Below are 18,248 nucleotides of genomic sequence, written 5' to 3'. Positions count from 1 at the left end.
ACCATAGACTCTTCAAACCTGGACCAAATTATTCTTCACTGATAGCAGATTCTCTGTACAATGCACAAAATAAGGATATTTATCTTGCCTGGCTGGGCAGCTCTCTGGGTGCTCAGCCCCCCTAAACCTCTGATGCTAGAATCGCCACTGGTCTCTTATTTTCTATCATGACTTAGGATCAGAATCAGAAGGTTCTGGTCCAAATAGATTGGAGAATCCTCCCAGCTGGGAGTGAGTGAAAGAGACTGTGTCCAGGGTGACACACGGGTCTGCTGTGATCCGAACTGCATGCCTCACCTGGAGGTGTACCGGTCCTGTATAGAGGGGAGTTTGCAGCCAAGGCCTTCTCAGCAAAGCCTATAACACACTGCAGTCTCTTCATGTCCCTGATGGTGGCTCCAGCATACCACACAGTGATTGAAGAGGTGATAATGAACTTGATGACTGTGGTGTAGAACTGCCTCATCCACTGTACAGGTAGGTTGAATTTCTTCCGCTGCCTCGGGAAATTCATCCTCTGCTGGGCCTTTTTCATGATGGAAGTGATGGTGGGCTCCCATTTGAGGTCCTGGGTGATGGTGGTGCCCAGGAACTGACATGAGTCCACCATTGGGATGGGAGTGTCAGACAGGATTATGAGCGGGAGTGGGGCTGTGTGCTTCCTAAAGTCTACAACAACCTCCGCTGTCTTCTGGGTATTTAGCACCAGGTTGTTGTGGCTGCACCAAGACACCAGTCGTTCCACCTCCATTCTGTAGGCAGACTCATCCCCATCAGAGATGAGTCTGATGACGGTGGTGTCATCTGCAAACTTGATAAGCTTGACAGACTCATGGTTGGAGGTGCAGCCGTTGGTGTACGGGGAGAACAGCAGAGCACACAACCCTGAGAGGAATCGGTGCTGATGGTTCGCAGGCTTGAGACATTTTTCCCCAGCCTCACTTGCTGCTTCCTGTCTGTCAGGAAGTCAGGATGATGAATGAAAATGCATCAGACCCTCTTAGTCAGTGAGAGGATTTTATATTTATGCACTTCCCAGTCCCTACGAACCAAACCATCCACAGGGTGTGTGCATGCTTGTGGATGATGATCATCGTTGTCATGGAATTTCTTTTAGAAAGATAATAACGCAGTGAGAAAGCAGTCCATGATTCAATCAAAAGGGTTTAATTTCAATATTGTATTCAATTTCTCTATTACACCATCAACGTGTTAGAAAGACGAGGTGATTGGACACAAGTGATCCAGACAGTGAGCATTTTCTACTAAGATAAATACTTTTGCTCTGTCGTTACCATGCAATCACAATTAGTGGATTTGCATCCAATCAAAACTGATGAACTATGTCAGTAACCTTTCCGCCTTGCCCAGTTTCCAGATACAATATCAAACAGCATGTCGACCTTTTGGCAGTGACATACACGAAGTGGAATGAGCGTAGTAGTGCTGCATTTCCATTACAGAGAGTCTTCTGTGTGAATGGTTAGCATCCTTGGCTGACAGTCCAGCTCTTCTTTCCTGAGGATGGAAATGAAGCCCGCGAGTGATAGAACCTCCTGGCTGTTACTGGTAATGGGCCAAAGGTTAGCGCAGGAAAACCGGCGTTTAATTTCAGATGGTGGTCTGAACTGAATGTTGGTTCTATGAAACTTGACACAGAGAGCAGAACGTGTGTGAATGTAAGATGAACGATTAACAAACTCAAGCTGCTTTGGATTCACAAAATAACTCAAGACTTTAGGGTTTGATGTATTTGACAGCATTTTCCAGGTAGTAGTGTGTTTGTGTGGGTGTGTGATCATACTTTGATGTGAGAGATAGCAAGGCTCCCCCAGGCGCAGCTCCTCTTGGCACTGCTTTCGTGATCCAGTCATGACAGGGAAACATGACACTCGGGAGGATACTCCACTGCCCGGCAGCTTGGGGAGAGTAACAAGGCTTCACAAACATCCAGCCAGGGTCTCCAGAGAGATATTCTTTTTAAACACACTGAGCTTCACACACTCCTGCTCATCATGAAGCTTGCACACACAACTACACAAAACTAAACACCAAGAAAAAAAAAGATATAGGTATATGCGCACCAGGATTGTGTTAATGGACACTCCCATTGCTGAGCGGACAGTGAGATGATTGGCACACAGAAAACATTACAGCAGCACCTTCAGGCATATGGCACGTAGACCCACTGATGGGCACACACATATGGTGCGGGTGGCTTCTGCAGCTTCGCATTGGGAGGAAATCAGTGTGCTCGCCTTTGATCAGACTCCAGCACACAAAGTACAAGCTAGAAAAAAATAAAAAGCTGATAAATCTCTATTTGGGTTGCACCGATTTGACTCATTATTCAACAATGAATTTAAAATAAAAGGCAGTGCATTTTCCAGCTTTTCCTTTGTTTATTTGAACACAATTTCACAAACGCTACATTAATCCTCCTTTTCCTTCATGCATCGTGATCATCCCTTGGACAGTGAAAAGCAGAATTAGGTGTTGTTTTTAGGACATGAACAATGACTTACTAGCACAGATACATTTAAACTGTAAAATGAACATAATTCAAGGTATATACGCTGCTTGATTGAACTTTACCTTCGTCACGTTACTTCTTGCAGTGAAGTGCGATGGTACACAGAGCGCTGTGAAAAGGAATACACTCACTATGATGGTGCAACACCACGCTATTGCTGTTTCCAACAGACCGTGAAATTGTTTATTCTTCTGCTGACATTTCTGTGTAAAACAGAGAAAAAGGAGTTTTCTCTCTGTCGTCATGCAGTCACCTCAATCTTGTTCAAGCCTCATTGATTATCGGAAACTTCTAATCAAAAGATGACTGTACTCGCTGTTGCCTTGGTACTCCACTGAAAGGACAGCAACAGCCAGGAGATATTGTTAGGAAACATAGTGATGTTCTTGATTCAAGAGACTTTTTTTTTCAACCATATACTTCATTATTTTTGTTGTTTTTTTCACATAAATGCTCGTCAGTGTACAAGTTCTTTTGAATCGCCTTCTTTCTGCAGCAGTCATGAAAATGAGAAAACAAAGCATTTGTGTTACTCACAATGCAGCTTGAATCCTAATCTTTAAAAACACATTAAGCACACCCGCCACACGGATGTTGATACAAATTGCTTTTCTTCTAGAGGGTAGAATCATGGCTGGGTGTTAATCTGACTGATTAAACACATTGCACCCTTTCACAGTGGGACCACATCGACAGAAAACACAACGTGAATTGACTTTTCAGCACCACCCAAATATTACCGTAAGTAATGCTGCTCCGCACCTTTCCCTGGAATCAGTCAGCCATTTCAGACTCCAGGACCCCACCTCTGAGCCTGGGGCAGCTAGCCTGGCAAGCCAGACTAAATAAATGTATTATTTAGTCTGGCAACGCTCCATTGACGGCTCTCGGTTGTGGGGCGGGTTCTACCGTTGTCTTTCAAATGATCTCCGCATGCTACTGGACAATGAATGTGACATACTCTTGTTTCACTCTGTTGCATCATCCCACCCACCAGGCATATAGAGTGCCCTGATTGGCCCACAAAGCGGATAAAGCTCTGTGATTTGTTCACTAAGCAGATGGAGCACTATGATTGGCCCACCATTATGGACCAATCACAGCTCTTTATGTGTTTGAAACCCCTCTAGAGAGCTGTGATTGGCTAGCCAGAGTCCTGGTAGGAGCTGCGGAGGTTCCAATGGAGCGTGCCTAGACCAAACTTTGCAAAGCAAGAATTTGGTCTAGTTCACTAGGCTATGGGGCAGCTTTAACTCCCTGTGTGTGTATCTCTGAGTATGTGTTAACAGCTTATTCTCTTTCATTTCAAATGTCTTTCTGCCCCTCAGTGGGGAAACCTTGCAAGGACATTCTGGTCTGGTCTTCAGGAAACATTTTAGGTAGGTTATGGGTAGCTAACTGGGTCAAAACATTTGTCTAAAGGCCTATTTTGTTAACACAGATGGAAGGTATTAGATTGATTTAGGTGATGGAGTAGAAAAACATGGAGAATAGTTGACGGTATTGTGTGTGTAGGAAAAAGAGATGGATCATCACCTCCAGTTTTTGCTGTTTGACTGATGATTAATAAAAACAGATCTACGTGTTTTTCTACACTTATAGATTTTAGTCCACTCCTCACGTAGTTTACCTCTCCTTCAAGCAAACTTGATTGTGGTTCCACTTCCATTCCTGGAAATATTCCATCTTTATTTTTGCCCCACATGGTTTAGAAAAAAATTCCCACCAGTCTCTTATTTCCTATCAGTTAAAGCATTTGCTTTTCAGCTAAAAGCAGGTGTATTACTTAAATCTTTTATTTTAACTTGAACGTTTTTGTCTTCCTCAGCCTTATTTCTTTTCTTCCTGCAGGCATTTACACGTCATTTAGTGCAGACAATGAAATATCCACAATTATAGCATAAGAATGAGAAAATAGTGGGTTTTGATACAATTATAAATAACTGTTAGGTGTCATATACCAGTAACATTCTTTAAGGGGTGTAGTTCTCATTTTTGTGCTGGTAAATTTTTACTAGATTATTTTTCACAGAAAATGTTAGTTTGTGTGCTATTTACAGGCCCCTGACCACTAGAGGGCAGTGGAGTACAAATAATACATTCAAATGAGGACACAAGGCTTAACATCCACCCCGTTATTTAAAAATAGTTTTCGTTGATGAAAGCACTGCACGTGACTGTAGCTGCTAAAGAATTGGGATGTATTAATAGAACAATTTTTGAATAAGAAGTAAGCTCGTTTAAAGAAAGTAGAATAAAATCCATTAAATTTCTTTAAGAAGCATCAATCATGATAAAAGTTGCAAGCAGGGCCTTTCAGTGTTACCTCATAAACCCAAAGTGACCCAAACAGTCCAAGCCCCCCGGATGCAGCGCTCACTTTGTTTTTGTTGCTGCGTGGGGACGCGCTGTTGTGCACACAGAGGTCAGAAAGGTCAGTGAGACGGATGCTGCTGTATTTGGTCATGTTGCACCCGTGGGAGCACCAGGAGACTCGAGACGATGCTGCAGATGATAACTGTGTCAAACAAAGTGGTTTCAGAGATGTCATGAAGAGTTCAAACGTTGACACATGAACAGTTGTGTAATTACTAACAAATAAAAGTTGCAGCTCACTTATTTTTTATGAGATTATTATTAAATTTAAATAGCTACGCTGCTAAAATGGCTTCAATAGTTTTTGTTTGTACTTTTAAAATTTCTGAAGATAAATTCTCCAATTTCTGCAAATAATTTGGTTTCATTAGAAATCAAAGAATCATTAATCTAATAATTATGATTATTGGTTTTATTTTGCAATTATGGCTTAATTGCTTAGCTATTACTTTTATTGTGTTAATACTTTTCTGAATGATCTTTTTTTTTACTCTCTGTGTAATTTAAAGTGCTGTTTTCTGTGTTTTGATGTGATTTATTATTCTAATTCTAATGGTGTTACTTTTGCCCTGGCTGTGACTGTGTTCATGGCCTTCTGCCTAGAAAATAGTGGAAAATGTCCAATAGTCATCCGCTTCAGAGTTCACTGTCCACCAGCCAACTCCATAGTAGTAGTTTTATTCTCATCACTTGCTAAACGATGATGTCTCAAACATAGCACACCTTGGCGCTGGCTTTTACTCTGTGGGAGGGGCTTATGGTCTAACAGAGAGAATGTGAGCTTACAGATATTTAATGTTTACAATGAAACTGTCCCTATTTCTCACAGCTGTTCAGAATTTTTCTAATTTAGCCTAATTCCCCACAATTCCTGCATGTCTATTTGTACTCAGAAAAAAAGATTTTCCTCCCATTTTGATTTGTTTGTTTAGCATATTTGCCCTGCTTTCTCTTTGCATCCTTTTCTCCCTCCCATCTCAATCGCTCTTCTTACCTCTCCACGCTCCTTATCCATCCATCCTGTCTTCCCCAAAGCCAGCCTATTGGCCATCGCCTAGCAACCACATGATAATTTGGCATAATGTGACTCCCCCTGATGCATGATGGGGGCTGTAAGTCAACTTGATTCCCCCTTCTTTTATTTCTGCTGGTGGCTAGTGCGCTTGTTTGTAAAGAATAGAAAAATGAATGAATGAATGAATGAATGAACATATGTGTGTATGAATGAATGAATGAATGAATGGATGGATGGATGGATGGATGAATGGATGAATGAATGAATGGATGAATGAATGAATGAATGGAGAGAGGGAGAGAAAAGGGGAATTTCACGCTCTTGCTGTTACACAACTGGTGTCCGGCAGCTAAACCTGTCATCTCTCCCTGGAGGGTTGTTCCCCTCTTTCTGTTGCAGCGGCATCTAATCGTCTCCTTTCTTATTCTCAGCTTCTCACCACATGGCTCCCATTTGGTCCATATGTAGATTTAGAGCATGAACAAATAAAGAGCAGACAGGCACGTGAAGAGGTAGCTTCCCTCCATCGAGAGGACCCAGTTGCTCTTGAATGTGCTCCTGACACGTAGGAGCACAAAGATGGCTGCTCCATCTGTCTCCATGCTGCTATGTTTGACGTGAGCACAGCACAAGTGAAGGACGTCCAGATTATTTAATAATTTAATTCTTTTTTCCATCCTTTGCATTTCCTTTCCCTTTACTTTGGTTGCATCTACACATTTTTTGTGTGTTTTGGATCTGCTTTCTCCTTTCATGTGTTCGTTTCCTTCTTTCTTCACAGCATTGACACAAGTGATTTAGTCAATCTAAATCTTCCCTGATTGTGTTTGACCTCGTTAGGGTGTCAATGATCCCAGATGGTTGACCAAACTCAGCAAGTTATTAAATTATTCACCAAATGATCTCAGCAAGGAATTTATTATGAGAAAACTGGTTTTGCTCATTGTGATTGGTTTTTGGTTTGGTTTATTTATTATCATTAAATATGAAGGGTCATAATTTGTTATAGCTACACTGGTAGTGCTGGTTTCTGCACATATGTGGGAATGCATGCAGACAAAAGGATGATTTATGTGTTTACACATTTAGCCTCTTCCTTTGTTTTTCCACATTCTTCCCATTCCCATCCTGTCACTGGGTCACCTCCAGTAGCATCCTGGTATTTTTATGTGCTGTTTGCAGAAAGACATGCTAAGCTAACGTTGATTCTGTTGCTCCTCAACACCACATTTTCCCCCTTTCCTGTAAGTGACCCCTTTGATTCATTCATCCCCCGTCTCACAGTTTATCTCCCTCCAATTGTTTGTCTCCCTCACACATAAAGGTGCCGGCATTTTCACGGTGGAGCTCCAGGCAACGCTCAGCAACAGGGTCCAGCTTAACGGGAGAGAGAGAGGCAATAAAAATAAATAAATGAGAAAAGTCCATTTAAAAGAGAGCGTAGTTACCGTGGTAACACCCTCCCTCCACCTCCCTTCTCAGTCCCTCCCTCTCCCTTTCTCCTCCCTCCACCTCTGTGGTGGTGATGCTCGTGTCTCTTTTCTCTCTATCCGGTTTGTCCTCACCTCTCCTGGACACGCTCCTCTCACACTGTCAGCGGATGACACGCGGAGGAGAAAGAGAAGTAGGAGGTGGAGGAGGAGGAGGAAGAGAGGAAAAAGGATACAAGGAGAACCTGCTGCCTCTTCTCTCCCATCGCTCCATCACTTTGAAATAAAAAGAGAAAGAAAACAGACCAGAGCAGAGCAACAACCTCAAGAGAGGACACACAGGATATACAAATACAGTTACATAAAAGAACCCCTACTCTTCCCCATTCTCCTTTTCAAGGAGGGCATTTTTCTTCCCTTTCCCCCCCTTTCCTTTTCTGCCCCGATTTTTTCCTCTGAGATCCCGGTTTGGTCCCCAGCAGTGCCCCCGAACTTCCCTGGGATTTCAGGTGAGGTACGCGTGTGTAGTGTGTGGTGCGTTTTCCTTTTTTCTGCCACCTATCATGGCGCACGCGGCCTCCCAATTGAAGAAGAATCGGGGGGAAGTGGATGTGAATGCATTAGAGGACGAGAAGGAGAAGCGGAGGAAGAGCAGGCGAGCATCGTCCCGGGAACAAAAGAGAAAGGTAACAGACAAGGGCTGACTGGTGGCTTCCTCCGTTCAGCTCCACTGGTGTCACTGGAGCATGACTCTCCCTCTCTCTCTCCCTGTGTGTGTGAGTGTGTTTTAATGAGCGATACTTCTTAAATACATGCATTTATTCATATATGTAGTCAAATCTGCACGTGCACAAATATACACAAGGACAACTTGTGTTATTTGATGCCCTGTTTAACAAATTCATGTTGAATTGCTGCGTGCATTTTTGCTTCAAACCAAACAATTTCACCTCCAGTTTCTGCCTTCAGACGAGGCAAACTCCCAGACGTTGATTTCCCTACCTCTAAGTCTTTGTAATCAAGTAAACTATGCCTCAACGAGCATCTGTTTTGTCAGAGGTTGTTGTATCTCCCATCAAGCAAAGTACAACTCCGTAACTTTTAGTGTAGATGCATGCATAGTACTTTTCAACGAGTTGGTGCCATAACATAATGTTTTAGTGACTTTTATTCAGTTTTATTTTTGCATGTGCATGGATGCCCCGACTGCCATGTATAATGCATACTCATCTGATTTATTGATGACAAAGCTCTTTCATATGATGGAAGAGAAAGTGAAAAGCATGTGGATCTCTGTCCTCTTCCTGCTTGTCAGCACTTCACTTTAGACAGATCGGAAGGAGAAACCTCAGCAAAATAAGAAAATAAACTGATCATAAATGTGTCACTATAATGGTGCTTTTGGTAGCTTTTGATGCATTTGACCATTTTCCACGTTGATGTTGGGCGATTTGACTATAAGAGGTCGACTCAATTACAATGTGTCCCTTGAGTCCATGGGTGCCTGGTTTTGAATTATGCTGCTGGCAATGTTATTTGACCTTCCAATATACAAGAAGTGAGCCATCGTGGCGAAATCCTTTGAAAACTATAAAAAGAATGTTAAAGTTGAGGGGGTTCACGGACCTCCATGAGTTGCAGAAACTTTTAAAACACCCCGCCTGAAGCACACTTTTAGTTTTATCTTGGATGTCAGGGTTAGTGAAGGATTGTGTTTCACAAAAACAAAAGAAAGAGGTGGAGAAGGTAGATGAGGGGATGCTGGTATTGATTAAATGTGAGGCATGGACAGTGGCTGATTTTTCTTTAAGTTTCTGTCTTTCTCGTGTTATTTTCTTCCCTGCCTTTTGCCATAACTTCATATATACTGCATCAAAACATTACTCATGTGTTCCCCTCTGTGTCTTTTTTCTGTTAAAGCTGCTTGACCCGTGCTGCTGTTTTTAAACGATGGATTGTGACGAAGCAAAGTCAAACACTGGAGCTAATTTGATTGTCAGTCATGTTTTCTTGCTCATTGCTAAACTTTTGGCTGTTGCTAAGGGTCATTTACACACTGAGATCTTTCATTCATGTGATTTCTATTCCTCGAATGTCCTTCGTTATGCACTTGTTGGTGGCCCTCCAGTTCTCATTTTAACCCAGAATACAGACTGACTAAGCAGTATCATAAACAGACATCTGAAGAAGGTTGACATGACAGCTGACATCAAGTAAACCTGAATATACCACTGCTTTTCACTAAACGTGTAAAAAAAAAATTCCAACAAGCTGCTTTGAGTCACTTCTCTTGAAGCCCATATATATATATATATATATATATATATATATATATATATATATATATATATATATATATATATATATATATATATATGTGTGTGTGTGTGTGTGTGTTTGTGTGTGTGTGTGTGTGTTTACTATATTTAGATAGTAGAGAAAGTACAAAACTTTATTCATGGAAAGCTTTTGTAAATGCAGAGGTGCATGAGTCACCAAGCAGGCTGATTGCTCTATGGCTCATGAGGTAGCAGCGTCATGGTTAGCCTACTTCAGACTGAACTGAGCAATGTCGCTTGTCAGCAATTATGTATAATGACTATAATGTCAAAGCCAATAAGTCTGAAAACTATCAACTTTTCTAAGAAACTGTTAAAGAGCAAGTTCACTGAGAAACCATTTTTATTTGTTTTTGAAATTCCATGGGTCACTTTGAGTTTCACATGCAGGCTCAAAAAATGGCCTTTTATTGCTATTTCCTGTATTAGACGCTGATACAACGCAGGCGAGGAGACGCTCTGGTCAGAAAAAGCCACTCATAGGCCTACATCACAATGAAAATTGGCATTCATAGACTTAACAATCTTGGATCGCGATGGGGGAAGGCTGTTTTTACAGCCAGGGGAGAGTGGAGTGTGTCTCAGCTAGTAGAAGCTAATTGTTAGCATTAGCACAGCATGGCAGAACTCCTACGTTCTTGCATTATATAGCAAATGGAGGCAGTGGAAGAGTTGTGTTGCTGTTACCCAATCAGAGACAAGATGTCAGAATGTCAGGAAATAATAATAAGACTATAGGATTCCTGCTGTTTTGCCCTGGCCCCTGCTCTGGTTCTCTTTTAGTTCCTGAAGCAAAAACATGAGAGCTTTTTTTTCCCCCCACAGAGATCAACTGACAAGGCATTTAACCATACTAGAGACCTAGAGTACTGAAAAAATGAGTGAACTTAGTCTTTAAATAATTTTTTCTGCCCATTTGAATTTTTTTATTTCATCCAATAAAACAAACATTTTTTTAAACCATAGTTCTACAGAGCATTGTTTCACCTCGCGTTTGAATTGCTAATTTTTTAAGCTTGTCTATTTACACTCAGAAGTCCCAGTTTGCTCTGATTGGTCAGCTGATTGGTGATAAATGGGGGAGTGCAAGCAGCAGTTCGCTCTATGATTGTGCAGCACCAAAGCATTCATCATGTAGGTGTATTTCATGGAGAAATCAAATTTTGGACTTTACACCTTACATATTCACTACTTTGGATTACTGTCCTTCCGTCATTACGCACCTCCCTATTTTGCATTGTTGGATTGTTTGCAAAGTTTTTACTTTCCCTGATATGATGGTGATCTCTTAAGGAACTCTTAGACACTTCAGTAGATTGTAGAAAACATCTCGAAGGATTTTGTTACATGGATAAAAACACTGAAAGACACCAAAAAAGGTCACGTTGGGAACATTTTTAAACAAACAGTTCAGCATGAGGTCAGTTGCTTTAAACATACGCTATATTTCTCTGTCCGAATGGAGTCCAGGACTTCTTCTGAAGGAGATCTCCATGAGAGATGGCTAACAACTCAGGGCTGGGTGCTTCTGTGAAAAGTTTGATCACAGAGCACATCACCAGGGTGAGAACTCAATGTTTTTGTCCACATGTGTGTTTGCACCAATTAATGTTCACCTGTTGTTTCTGAGTCTGAGTAATTTTTGTGGTAGCTGCAGCGGTCATCCTAATGGGAAAGCCCATCATGTTGCATACATTCTTCATGCTACTTTGCTTCCAATGACATTATCTAGAGCTAGGATCCTCCAGTGGATTCCCTGAGAGAGCTAAGCAGGTTTCCTTCAGAGATGTCCTACTTTTACACACTTATCCAGAACAAAGAACCTTCTCTGTTACAGTAATTCCTATTTGGCTTCCAAGCTTTATAGGAGGCAAGTGAAATCTGTTTATTTGATAAATCTGCACCTCAGGGTTAGGGTGTTGTCAGTTTTGTTCGTTGTACCTGTTTCAACATTGATGCAGTTCATTCGTGTCATCTCTAATGCTTCGGCAAATCCGACTAAAGGTAATGGGATAAATACTGAATGGAGAATATTAATACTGACAAAACACGGTCTTGCTCGCAGAAGGGAAAACAAACAAGGAGAAACGTGTGTTCAGACATTAAGTAGACAGTAGAGAAATGATAGTGCTTATTTAGACCCATTTCTATTTTATTTTGTTGTCTCACTTCACACTCTTAAATGTCTATTACTGATGTAGCTGCAATAAAACCTCAGAAACTCATGTTGTTCTCCTCTTGCTGACCTGTTCTCTTACTTGCCCTCCCTTCCAGCCCATCAGCCCCTGAACAATGGAGGTTAATGAATCTAGTGCTGGAGCGTGCTTCGGGTAATTGTCTTCTTGGCCTCTTGTTCTTCTTGTTCCAAAATGTTTTCACTATCAAGATGTCCACCAGCTGGTTGACCACAGCACGGACTACCTAGTTAATGTTTATGGTTATAATACGTCTTAATGGCATTTTTGTGCATATAAGGTATATTTGCAACAAGCTATATTAGGCATGTTAACTGAGCAATATCTTCATCATTCACGTGATTTAGAAAGGGTCAGGAGAGCTGTGGGTAACTGAAAATAAATAAATAATATAATAAATAATAACATATATTATTTTAAGTCATGCAAATTTGGTTTTCACCAGTAACGTAATGGTAGCCTCATGCAGAAATATCTACAGCAGTGACGTGCACCACGATGCACTCAAAAATATTTGTCATTTGAGAATGAACAGAAATATCAAGTTGCATATGAAACACGAAAGTCTGTAGAGTTATCTTAAAACAATGTGGCATGTTGCCAAAACAATTTGTATTACTGCATCCTGAACTCAGTGGTTCTGTGAAACGTGCCTGATGTAGTGGAGTCACCTGACTTTTTGGCTTTTGTTCATGCAGTGTTGTGAAAATAACATGAATAGAAGTGAGGAAAAATGCAGAGAAAGATCAAACTCCAACTCACTGCCAAATCAAAATAGACAAACATGAATTGTTCATTCAAGATTTATATAGGTTTTATTTTAATCTGAAAATAAGTGAAAAGAAGCACATTTTATCTCTGTTAAATGGATACTTTACAAATATTCATGTTTTTCAATTATCTTCTTGAATCAGAAAGGCTACCCAGCCCCTATCCCCCCTTGTGTCCAGAATATCACACTTGCAATTTCAGACTGGCTGGCCACTCTGTTGGGGCTTACCTGGCACTGCAGTCTGGTTACAGCATGTTACCTCCATGTTCTAGATCAGGGGTGTGAAACTCAAATTCACACTGGGCGGAAATGAAAAACTGGGACGAAGTTGCGGGCCAAACTCAATGTTTTTTTTAAAGTGACAGCAATGTGCACATTTTCCTTTGTCTATGTATGGTAGAACCTTTTCATTTGCAAACAGTTTTATTTTTGCAGTAACACTGAATCTGGAATAACCAAATTACACATGCGCAAATCGATTTTAATTAAAGCACATAAGTGGTATTCATTACTTATTATGTCTCAATTCTTTTAAATATTTGTATTCCTTAAAATGTGTATACGTTCAGAATTTATTTTAATTTTTTAATCTTTTAAATATTTTACGTATTTCTATTTTATATTTTCTTGCTTATTCTTATTTTTTTACTCTCCTTTGTTGCTCCTTTAAGGAATGTTATTGCTGCTGTGACACCAAGCATTCCCCACTGAGGGACAATTAAGGGATTTTCTATTTATTTCTATTCTATTCTTCTATCTGTAATCTTTCCAGCCCCTCTTTTAAAGTAGGTGAAATCTTTTTGTCACAGGCCAACAACAAAAATAAATAATAGTAATTCTCTTAAATGAAAATGTAATCTCATCCATTACCTTTCATACTTTGGAGCAGAAAAGGGGCATAAAATCAAAATAATGCAAGCTCAGTCTGCTCCAGTCTAAATTACTGTGATGCTCACCTGTTCCAACCAGAACCACCTGCATCTCTGGGGTTGGCTCTGAGCTGAGGAAAGAGTACATCAGTGAGACTCCTGTGTTGTTTAGTTCATCTTCGTCACAGACAACAGTTGCTCACTTAAGTTTGTGCTGCTGAACATGGAGAGAATCTGAGCAGCTGGGCCATGCAGTTGTGTCTGTGTGGAAAGATAAACACTGCAGCAGCCATAGATTCATGGTAAATGGCCTGTATTTGATATAGCGCCTTCTAGAGTCCTGGAACCCCCCCAAGGCGCTTTACAACACAATCAGTCTTTCACCCATTCACACACACATTCACACACTGGTGGGGATGAGCTACGATGTAGCCACAGCTGCCCTGGGGCGCACTGACAGAGGCAAGGCTGCCGTGCACTGGCGCCACCGGTCCCTCCGACCACCACCAGCAGGCAATGTGGGTTAAGTGTCTTGCCCAAGGACACAACGACAGCGACAGACTGAGCGGGGCTCGAACCTGCAACCTTCCGATTACGGATCATACTGACTTGAGAGTGTCGTTAAATCATCTCGGTCTGGAAGGTCGGTGCGCTTTCTGTCAGCAGCAAACAGATTACTGAGCGGTTCAAATCCATTTCTGGGCTTCAAAGTCGGCAAATTGCTGATTAAACTTGGCGCTGAGTAAGAGGAGCATTTTCAGTTTGTCCGATGCAGAGGACGGTAACTATGCAGACGCTGATGCTAGTAGCATGGACGCTAATGACTGTAAAGATCCCGGGTTTTCCCCTTGAAGCATCAACATGTTCCATCTTTGTTGAAACACCTTCCTTCTGCATCGATCTTTCTCTTCCTGGGCATTTTGGGATACTTTGTGGATAGTTATTTTCACTTGTTGCATTAAGTAAACATGAATTTGGATACACTGTGACCTAGTGGCGAAATACACAATCGCCATGCATGATGGGAAATGTAGTTTATAGCCATTATATGCTTTGAAGCAGCATAGACCTATTTTAAGACACTCGAAGCTCACGCGGGCCACATTTGGCCCGCGGGCCTTGTGTCTGACACGTGTTCTAGATCATGAACACAGCGGATTTGTTTAATTTAATGATGAACAACTCCTGTAGACACTAGAGAAGGCTGGGAGACATTTTTGCTGTTAGTTTAAGGTGTTAAAAAGACGAACGCACAGCAAGGAGTTAGATTTTGCTTTTGGTTTTAAAAAATGGACACTGGGGGTGCTAAAAGCAAGCCTAAATAGCCTAGTTCCCCTTTAACAAAGTGCATCCCTAATGCAACCACAAACCTAATTATTCTCTGAGATATGAACAAATAGAAAGTAGAAAGTAGAAATACTCTTAATTTTGATCATCCCTCTTTGGAAATGTGTAGGATCCTTCAGTGTTCAAGTGGGTATCTCCTCTCCTCCCTTCCACCACATTAGCTTGAGTCTGTAAAGTGAAATAAGAACATGTAATAAGGAATGATCTAATTATTGATCCACCACTTTGATGGTCCTTGCTGAGAGCTGTTACATGATGGAATTTCTCATAGAGCAATTGTAACTGGAAACCAGTGAAGGTTTGTTCATCGTGTTTTTGAAGCAAAACAGACTAGTTGAGTTTCCCCTTTTTTCTCTTCAAGATTGTAGGATTTACTGTGTTTGTGAATAAAATCTGACTTATTTTTAAAACATACGAACCCTGAACTTTGTCCATCTCCACTGAAGAGTCACAGATGGAAATGTGCTTAAGAATGATGTTGGAACATGGGAGAGGAAGCAGAGAAAGCACCATTGATGTCAGAATGTGTGTGTGTGTGTGTGTGTGTGTGTGTATGTGTGTGTGTGTGTGTGTGTGTGTGTGTGTGTGCGTGTGTGTGCGTGTGTGTGTGTGTGTGTGTGTGTGTGTGTGTGTGTGTGTGTGTGTGTGTGTGTGTGTGTGTGTGTGTGTGTGTGTGTGTGTGAGAAAAGTGGAGGATTTTGGAGAAAAGAGATTATTCCGACAATTAGAAGTGTGAGTAGAGAGAGCATCATAAGCCTAAATGTCATTTGAAGGTTTGTCTTGCAGTGACCCTTCTCTTCCTGTTAGCCATCAAGAGCAATGTGTAAGAATTTTACAATGAATAAACACAAAACGTCTCACTCATGTTGGCAGGAAGTTTACATTATAACAGATTTCATTCTCAGTCTGCTGGGCGGTTGTCAGTTTTTCTCCCTTCAAAATGGTCAAAGAGGGTTATTGTTACTTTTTACAGATTGCTGAGTCGGTGCCGAGCTAGCGTTGCGTCCCCGGTTTTCGTACTTCGACATCTGTGTGCAATAAGCTCTAAAATTGTTTAAAGAACTGAAGCCAGTAAACAGGAGAGATCCAGGGGTTATTTCTTGCACCCCTAAGAAGCCACGGCATTTTTTGTTTTACTATAGACCCCTTATCGGTCCACGTCACCTCCTGCTAATGTGCATGCTGGAAGCAGTAAGAGCCACAATCATGTCTTTATTGTGTTGTTGGGTGTGCAAACCACTTTGATAAAAACAACTAAACGACCCAGTTCTGCAGAATACCATAGTCTCACACCCCTTTCAAGGCAAACAGCAGACATCTTTTGCTGCAGGCTCAGTCTTCATAGCCACAAAGTTTTCAATATTATAGTCAGTAGTAGTATGTCCTGAACATGGTTTTCTGTTACATAGCTGTGGGTTTTGTAGGATTTCAAGCTCTCATGGGAACAGAGGCTAGGTGTGTCAGTGCCTGGATACTGGTGTTTGAGCCATTTTTCTTGTCACTGATTCACTTACCCTTAAGATGTATCCCATGGCATTGACTAATGTCAATTCACAGCATAACTAATTTAATTGCTAGGGGATAAATTGTTATAACACAACAATAACATTGCTAGCTAAAAACAACGAAACCACAGAATAACCACAAAAAATGAGAAGCCAGAAGGTTGGAAACCAGAGGAAGCCGGATCTTGCTTCTGCAGACTGGCTTCATGATCATCCGCTTTGTTTACAAACAAAGAAGGGGATTATAATATCAGGTAAAGCAGGCTAAAGGCTAACACTGAGCTAACAATGCTGACACTGAAATAGAAGCAAATTCTCATGCTACTTTTTCAGTTAGTAATAACTTGATGTTACAGTGAAATGTATTTGTGAACTAATTAATCAGTCAACTATGGTGTTTATGGAATTTTTCAGAGCTAAAAAAAGCTAACTAAAAGCAAGCTAATAGCATGATGGCAAGCTGCACTCTGTCTAATGCTGGAGGCATACTACCGTAATAAGTGCAGTAAGTGTTCCCTATCTTAAAACACCCAAGAGTTTAAACACCAGATATGGCAATGTATTTATCTACTCATCTATTTACTGCGTATGACTTGTCTTCACTTGTCATCTAGAATCTTCTGGTGCTAATCCATAAATGTCAACAGCCATGGAACATAGAAAAATTTGCTGCAGTGCCAATTTCGACCACAAGGTGTCACAGTTTATTCATTCTTACATATTGCACCTTTAACATATCAGTTAGGATTAACCTCAACCAGCAGAAGTTCATTATAGGTCATCTTTTGATACATGAAATTTAGCAGAAATGAAAAATTACGTATATTTGATTTCATACACGATGACATTCCATCAGTCGTGAGAAATGTTCACTGAAATATCTGTGCTGTTTAGGAGCTTTTCCACAGATTTGAGGAAATGAGTTTGAATCCTTGTGTGACATTTAAACCATTAAAAGGAAATGGTTAATGGAATCCTTTACTTGTGTTGCAGATGTCTCTGGCAGCATTCCACTGTTCACACAGTCACACCCATGATCTGTTTCTACATTTATTTCTTATAATTGCTGCGAGAGATTCCTTTTGCCTCTGCTAAGCTGCTGTTGAGTCTGCTGGACTTTCTGTCCTGAACTCTTCATCATTTGTTCCAGGGGCGGATTTAGGACTGAAGAAGATCCGGGGCTTAACACAGACACGCACGCACGTGCGCACACACGCACGCACACACACGCGCACACACGCGCGCACACACGCACGCACACACGTGACACGCACTAGTCAACATCATACATGTCTTGTACCACATAATTTTTTATCTGAAGCTACATATTAAGCATTTTCAGGGCAGAGTATTGTTCCTGTTAGTGTTTAGTGTGAGATGATAGTAAATATTCCCTTTCTTTCTCCAACAACTTTACCTGATAGTAAGCTAACTTTAGGCAAACCAGCAGCACAACAAATATTTTCAAATAAGACTCACAAACCTGAGTCAACACCAGTCTCATCAAAGCTGGGGTTCTGTCGTTGTACTTTTTTTCTAAAAAACGTCCTTATGTCCATCTTCACTCATGAGTTTCAGGCAGAGAGTGTAGAAGAAGCCGGCTGTTGAAGGGCTTCTTCTTCAGTGGTGGAGGCTCAGGCAGGCTGTAAACAAACTACTGCCAGCTGCTCCCTCTCTGTTGGACTTTGGTACTGCATGTTACTTCCGCGATTTAGATCCAGGGCTTTTCATAAAACATCCGGGGCTTCAGCCCAAGTAGCCGGGCCTAACGCCGCCCCTGATTTGTTCTGTTTGAATTGAACCGACTCACCTCTGATACTCAAGGGCGAGACCAACAAAGAGTCAGGCGAAGGTCAATAGTGGTGCT

The 18,248-nt window shown here is 41.2% G+C and overlaps 1 protein-coding gene across 8 annotated transcripts in view; it reads left to right on the top strand.

Annotated features, from left to right (window-relative positions):
• The first annotated feature begins 7,787 nt into the window (after positions 1-7,787).
• LOC107375957 (ankyrin-3) overlaps positions 7,788-18,248 on the top strand; it is a 110,323-nt gene continuing 99,862 nt past the window's right edge. For 5 of the 8 annotated variants that reach the window (XM_054750314.2, XM_070542543.1, XM_070542542.1 and 2 more), the window contains exon 1: positions 7,788-8,040. In XM_054750314.2, the coding sequence (XP_054606289.2) occupies positions 7,918-8,040 (123 nt within the window). In that variant the 5' untranslated portion in view covers positions 7,788-7,917. The remainder of the gene's footprint in view (positions 8,041-18,248) is intronic. The other 3 variants (XM_070542539.1, XM_070542540.1, XM_070542541.1) reach the window with 3 other exon arrangements.

The sequence above is a fragment of the Nothobranchius furzeri genome, chromosome 12 (assembly GCF_043380555.1).
Source record: "Nothobranchius furzeri strain GRZ-AD chromosome 12, NfurGRZ-RIMD1, whole genome shotgun sequence".
NCBI classification, from domain to species: Eukaryota; Metazoa; Chordata; class Actinopteri; order Cyprinodontiformes; family Nothobranchiidae; genus Nothobranchius; species Nothobranchius furzeri.
This window is presented reverse-complemented; position numbering and strand designations above follow the sequence as displayed.